Below are 7,042 nucleotides of genomic sequence, written 5' to 3'. Positions count from 1 at the left end.
CGGCTTGATGGTTAGTTAGTTATTATAAATATATATGTATGTAATTTTTTCCATATTCTTTCAGTTGCAAATGTTCTGTAAATGGATACATAGTATAAAAATGTATAAATAAAAAGAGGTAGTAAAGTTTTAGAATGCTTTAATTACAATTTAACTTACTACAAACATCGACTTAGGATAAAAGAAGTTGACCAATTAGTTTACAGAAATGCTCCTGAGCCCGCATCACTCCAGAGAGGTAACACAAAGCGAGGAAGCGCATATTGTTACACAATTATGTTGCAGCAAATCGGATTTTACCATTGCGATTTATTAATGAAGTGACAATTTAGAATGAGAAAAAATGTGCATGCAATGATGAATACAAAAGATGAAGAGAATGAGTCTGTACAATGAAGGCATTCAATGGCTACGGAAGCACATGTCCAATTTGTTTGCAACATAACAAACCGTAAAACACATAATTCACATTGTGTTTCGCATATAAATTTTTGTACTCTAGAGATTTTCACTTTAAAAGTTAATTCTCAGTCTTGGGTTCTGAATGAGTCCGACCAGACGTCGGCGGAATACTCGGTTACCTAGTTATTGCTCTTATCGCCTTGCGGCTCACATCAAACTGGAAAGTAAATCCAAACTAAATCAGACGCACATGCACAACTCACTAACACTGACTAATCATATTTTACATTGAAACTTGCTTTACAATTTGTTCAGAAAACTTTACTCGGCTCGAGACTTTAACCAATTTTACGGCCGGATAGTAAAAAATATTCTAAAGCTCCGGTGAATTTTATAACTCATAAAATAAGATAACTCATCTTGGCCATGCGCTAGATGGGGATATATATATATATATATATATATATATATATATATATATATATATATATATATATGTATATATATAAAATATGGTCTTCAGTCAAGAAATATAATTAAGATATCATCCCCCTAATCGCTCGAGGAATCAAGCGGACGATATTTTCTCTATACTTAAACATACAGAGACACTAGTCCAAAGTATATACATACATTTGAAAAGGCAGTTGCCATTTATTTTGCTAATATTTAACTCTATAAGGTAATGCTAGCTTGGTGTATTGTTGTTTCATTATCATTAATATTAAATATCTCCGTTCCAATAAAGGTTTAGTTGGCTCTGTTAAAGCTGTCGCGTCCCAAGACCGGGTCACAGTGAGGTACCGTTCGCTCCAGGTTTGTAGGTCCAGACCCGAATGACGGTCTGTGGGATCCAATACAAGATATGTACAAACAAAATACTCTTATAATGGTGATAACTATTTTTAAATAAAAATCACATACAAATGGTAAAAAAAAATTACGATCGGTTTTTAAATGTACAATATTTAAGTAAATTTATTTGGACAATCAAATTAATGTACCTATGGCGATGACCCGTCTACCGAAATATGTCGCAGAATCGTACTTCTAATATATTTCGATAATAACTTTATTCCGAGTCTCTTCGAAAAGGAATTTATAATCTACTGGAGATTTACCGATGGAAAATTGAAGACACATTATTTATGCGGCGGATTATTAGATTATTAAGTCTCTTAGGAATAAAAGCTGGCCTTCTTTCACTGGCCACTGTTTCTCGCAACCGCACAACGTTCGTCGACGCACGTTAAATCGAATCACAATCCGACACTTTAATGTCCGGACACTTGTATACTTCTCTTTAGAAAAATATAAGGGTCTAATAACTGGCGTATTGTCAGAAACGAAAGGTAATCAGTTCCACTGTCACGTTATGTGGGCTAGCACTGTAGGCGCGCTCGCGGCGAGGCGGGGCAGTCAGCGGTGTTAGGAGGCGCGCGGGTCGCGGTACAGCAGGTAGGTCTGCACGGCGTGCGGCAGCGCCAGGCGCGGCACCACGCTCTCCAGGCGCGCGCGCCCGATGCGCTGCCGGATCACGCGCCGACACAGGTCCAACAGGGGCAGGGGCTCCGCTGCAACACACCCACATTACGTTACATCACACATTTACACACAGATAGATGATGATTTGGCACTACCAAAAATATAAAACTTTATTACTCAGATTATAATCAACCCTAGACCACGGGACTTGTTTCTATGTACCTTAACACACTTAGGACGGGAAAGGTATTTTTACCTGTTGGGTCGATTGATGTTTACCTTCTGCGCTGGCCTCATTTTAAAGTCAGAAAAGAATGAATTACATTTTTATATATGAATTAATATTCATAATTATATCAATCTTAAGGATTTAACTATATGCACATAATTATCAAATCCCGTCGCCAGCAGTCTACAGGCGAAAAAAACCCCCGTCCGAAATGTGTTAATACAGGACTATCCTAAATTTGTACGACGATAAGAAAGAAGTATATTTCACCAAAAACATTTTAAAAAAATAAGTGAAATTATGTTTTTTGAGAACTTTTTATAAAATAAGAAAATAAAATATTAATAAAAAACTAAGATACACGCTAGTCATCACTACATTCTTTACAAGCGCCCTTGAGGTAGTATTTTACAAAAATGGCGCTATATAAATGATCCAAATTTATTATTATTATTATATATGCCTCGGTTCTCCGTGGGGAGATTGGATTTCTGTCATAATCTAAGGTTAATTTTTGCTTAAAACAAATTCATTATTTATACAGCATATTGACATTTATCTAAATAAAACTGAAGCAAAATTTTTGATCAATAATGATGTGACTGAATCACCAGGCATTTGTGCAGAAATATATAAAAAAAATAATGGCGAATGAAAGTATGAAGTGTAAGTATACTGACGGTCAAGGCCACCGATGTATTTCATGGTGATCTCTGCGTGCCCCCACACGGCAGACACGATGGGGTAGAGCTGCTTGCCGCGCAGCCCCCGGAAGGCCGTGCCGAGGTAGCGGCCCTCCGCGCAGAAGGAGAGTGTGCCTTCCTCCATGTCCAGTACCGCAAGCACTTTGTCTGGTACTTGGAACATTTCGTCAGGTTTTAAAAGGGCGGGATACGTGACACCTGCATTGTTTTTACTATCGTGGTATAGTTTATTTCGGCCTGAAAAAAAAACAGAAAACATTATTCAATACTGCCAATGGAAGCAGTGTGCCTGAAATACAATAAATTTTCTTTAGTAAACTTTGGGAAGAAGGGGTAACCTAAAATCAGATCTATTGTTTTTGTTTTTAGTCAAAAAATATCAATACCAGAGAAATAATTTGTAACAGCTTAAGTTATAGAGAATCAAATTTTTTACATGTTTGTTTTCTTTTAGTTACTTTTATTAAATTTAATGGAATTAATTTATTTACAACATTTTGAGTGTGTCGAAATACTTGTTCACAAAATCTGGATTATCTCCAATTACAGGAGTTATTTTATGGAATTAATTTAGTTTAATGATAAGTTTAACATAATTAATAATTAAATAATATTATTGAATTAACGTGACATTGGCGAAAATAATAATTTCTATATGTAACGCCATTCTGTACCAATTTCTCTGTACTATATGTTTACAATTATCAAATCCTGACGTCAGTGGGCAGGTGTAAAAAACACCCGTCCGAAATGTATTGAGAGTTTCACTTTCAGTTGGTGGGCATCTCACTGCCTGAAGTGAGGGGGTTGTTAGTGAGTTAGGGGGGTGTTACCTAAGTCCCAGCCCCAGCTGTGTTCCGTGGCGCCGACCAGGCTCTGGTAGCCGACGCTGTGCAGCTGCGCCTCGGCCGTGGCGACGCCCACCACGGCGTGCGTGCCCCGCTGGCGCGCCGGCCACACCACCTCCCAGGCATGCAGCCCCTTGGTGAAGCCCACGCGCCCGCGGATGCAGTCCGTGCTCTGCGCCACCGGGTGCCGGTGGAATGTGAGCTTGTCATCCTCCTTCACGAATATGTTGAGAGATCTGCAGTGACAAAGTCGCAAATTACTTTAGGATTCTCCGTTACAATTAGAATATTATGGATATAGGAACAAACGGCTGAGAGGAACCTGGCCCCATTTAATGCAAACTGGGAGAATGCATTCATTGGTCTTCGGGTAGATCAAAATTGCATGTGATAAACATTTTGTGTAGTTTTAAGTGTGTGAATAGTGCTATGGTAGTGACGGGTAGTATTGTTTGTTTGCTGTGGTAGTGATTGTCGTAACGAAGAGACGGGAAAAAATTGGCTTGTCTTCGGAGTTTTAACTAGATGTTTGACAATCACTTTCTACGACACTATAAGGCGAATCTGACATTAAAAGGGTGAAAACAATATAAGATTTAAGTTTCACACTAACATTTCTTGGTGGAACTGCATTTTATAGAATAAAATAAAAACTATCTACTTTTTTCCACGTGAATTTTATTTGATCAGCAACTGCGTTTCATCGTTACCGACATCATTAGACCAGTCTGATGATATCGGTTATAACGGAACCCAGTTGCTTTCAAATAAAATTAATTTGGAAAAAATTACATATTTGTTATTTTATTCTATGAAAACAGTAGGTTCTTACAAAAAAATGCATTTCTATTTTTCATTAAAAATTAGTTTAATTTGCGTATTCTATAATATTTTATAGACAGTGTAACTTAAGAAATACGCGCGCTGCGACACAACCACCCAGCTCGACCGCCAAAATAGACTGGCGTCATCGTCGATATATCGACGGCCGCGCTTTTGGCTTCACATACCAGAGTCGATATATTGACGGCCTTGCTTTTGGCTCGACATACTCCTCAGCAGGAGGCGGGAAGGGGGTACGTACCTGTCGTCGGGGTTCCAGGCGTGCTTGAGCTGCAGGTCCCGGGAGGCCGGCGGCACGTCGAGCAGCACGTCGAGGCGCGCGGGCCGCGCGGGCTCCTGCGCCAGCTCGCGGGGCACCACCGCCTTGAAGGGCGCCGCGCACTCGCGCGACACCGACTTTACACCTGCAACAACCACAAAAACAACGTGAACAATAAATAATCATAAAACTTACAACTCACGTGTGAAAGAAGGTGTCGATTGAAGCATAAATACAACATTAGTATAGTTGACAAATCATGGGTAAAATGGTGAACGTTTCAACAGACTTCCAAATTTTCTTGAGATTTATTAAAATATTTATTTATTTAAACTTCATGTACAGAAAATAAAGAAGATATTGCTAAAAAGCAATATCTTCGAACCAACCAATAACAGACTGCTCGGCTGTCCAAATTTAAAACACAGTAAGGGACATTTTTTTGTAGTAAGTTTTTTTTTGCATTTATGGACTAAGTAGACTCTACTTAGTCAAAAAATGCAAAAAAAAACCTACTACAAAAAAATGTCCCTTACTGTGTTTTAAATTTGGACAGCCGTGCTGATATTGATCAAAATGTTTGATACCATATATAGCTGTTTGCAATCAGAGGGTAGATAGTACTTGAATGTAAAAAAAAAACATAAATTGCAAAGGAGAAAGGGAGTTTAAGGAAGGAAGTAGAGGGAAAAACTAAGGGAGGAGGTTTGATGGACAGTTAGGATTCTAATGATAAATAGTAATGTCTTAGTCGTTTCTTAAAAGTTATTAGAGAAGGTGGATTTTTTTATAAGGAGAGGTAATTCATTCCATAGTCTGGCCGCTTGGATAGAGAAGGAATTACTGAAGAATGATGTGTTATGACGAGAAATGAAAAGTGTTCTTTCTTGGGAAGAACGAAGTGATAGACCATGATCTGTGAGGTATATAAAATTTTCAGCCAGAATTTATATATCAATATAAAAATAACTCCTAAGTGGACAAACCTAGATTTGAAAACAAAAAATTTGACACACATAAAATATTGCGAGATTTTTGTTGCTGCAATAATTTTCGTATATAAAACATTAAAAAAGGTCGGATCATTGTTTGCAGTACCGCATTGAATAATTAGCAGAAACCACAAGCACAGATAAGCAAACTGTCGGGCTGTGGTCCCGTGGTTAGTGTCGTGGACTCTTGAGTCAGAGTTTCTCGGTTCGAACCCACTCTACCACAATTTGATACCTATATGAAATAATCAGTCGCTTAGGCTCACAGAATTAGTATGAAATTGAAGTATTTCGGTAAATATTAACACAAATATTTATCTTAAAAAATAACTACTACTACTACCACAACGCCGTTTCTCCGCAGGGGTAGGCAGAAAGGATGGAACGCCACACTCTTCTTTCCTGACATACACTCCTCGCCTCCTTCACATATATACATCTAGTCATACATGCCCTCCGATTACGCAGAATTTTGACACCGCCAGATTTTAGGTTCTGATTGATCTGATCGTGCCAAGTCTTTTTCTTAAAAAAAATTAAACGGTGTATATATACACTTTGTCCGCCTCTGTAGTGTAATGGTTAGCACGCTAGGCTACCATGCTGGAGGTCCCGGGTTCGATTCCCAAGAGGGTCAAAATAAATATTAGTGATTATTCAGTCTTATATTTATTGAATATGACCCTGGACTGGTACCTGAAGCGGAAGGCTGATCACCTTTCCTTCGTGTATTCAACGATCAAAATAACACTGCTTCCATACGTTGCAGTGCCCTATGCACCATTGGGGTGCGGATAAGGGTTATATTATTATTATTATTATATATACACTACCAAACTTAAAGCGAAAATATATGGGTACATAATGAAACGTAAAGTGAAAATGGCAAAGCAATTCGCAATTTATCAAGGGCGAAAACGATCAAATATTACTCTACATGCATGCATATTAGAAATCACGAATACGTGTTCGGCGTTACTAGGACATGAAGGCCCGCGTACGTATCGCGATGTTTGTTTCAAGAGATAAGCAGTGATAACAATAATTTAGTGCGAATAAACAACAAAAAACGTTGACACTGGCTGGAATAATAGGAAGAAAAAACTATTCCATGTGTTTCGTGCTTTCTTCCCGCTGAGAGAGTACAAAATACGTTGAGAAATATTGATTACGAAAATTGAAATAAGCGTTGGCGTAATTCTTAGAATTTATCGCCGAAACGATTTGCTGCGACCAAAATACAATTGTATCGAATGTGGAAACAAAACACAATCACTATA

At 38.2% G+C, this 7,042-nt stretch overlaps 1 protein-coding gene across 5 annotated transcripts in view; it reads right to left on the bottom strand.

Moving 5' to 3' along the window:
• Positions 1 to 1,350: 1,350 nt before the first annotated feature.
• gus (splA/ryanodine receptor domain and SOCS box containing gustavus) overlaps positions 1,351 to 7,042 on the bottom strand; it is a 229,319-nt gene continuing 223,627 nt past the window's right edge. For 3 of the 5 annotated variants that reach the window (XM_088262862.1, XM_088262633.1, XM_088262716.1), the window contains 4 exons: positions 4,753 to 4,915; positions 3,654 to 3,904; positions 2,797 to 3,057; positions 1,351 to 1,976 (listed from right to left, as the gene is read on the bottom strand). In XM_088262862.1, the coding sequence (XP_088118988.1) occupies positions 1,831 to 1,976; positions 2,797 to 3,057; positions 3,654 to 3,904; positions 4,753 to 4,915 (821 nt within the window). In that variant the 3' untranslated portion in view covers positions 1,351 to 1,830. The remainder of the gene's footprint in view (positions 1,977 to 2,796; positions 3,058 to 3,653; positions 3,905 to 4,752; positions 4,916 to 7,042) is intronic. The other 2 variants (XM_088262786.1, XM_088262560.1) reach the window with 1 other exon arrangement.

The sequence above is a fragment of the Brachycentrus maculatus genome, unplaced genomic scaffold (genome assembly GCF_059751285.1).
Source record: "Brachycentrus maculatus isolate JH-2025_06_01 unplaced genomic scaffold, ASM5975128v1 h1tg000003l, whole genome shotgun sequence".
Classification (NCBI taxonomy): Eukaryota; Metazoa; Arthropoda; class Insecta; order Trichoptera; family Brachycentridae; genus Brachycentrus; species Brachycentrus maculatus.
This window is presented reverse-complemented; position numbering and strand designations above follow the sequence as displayed.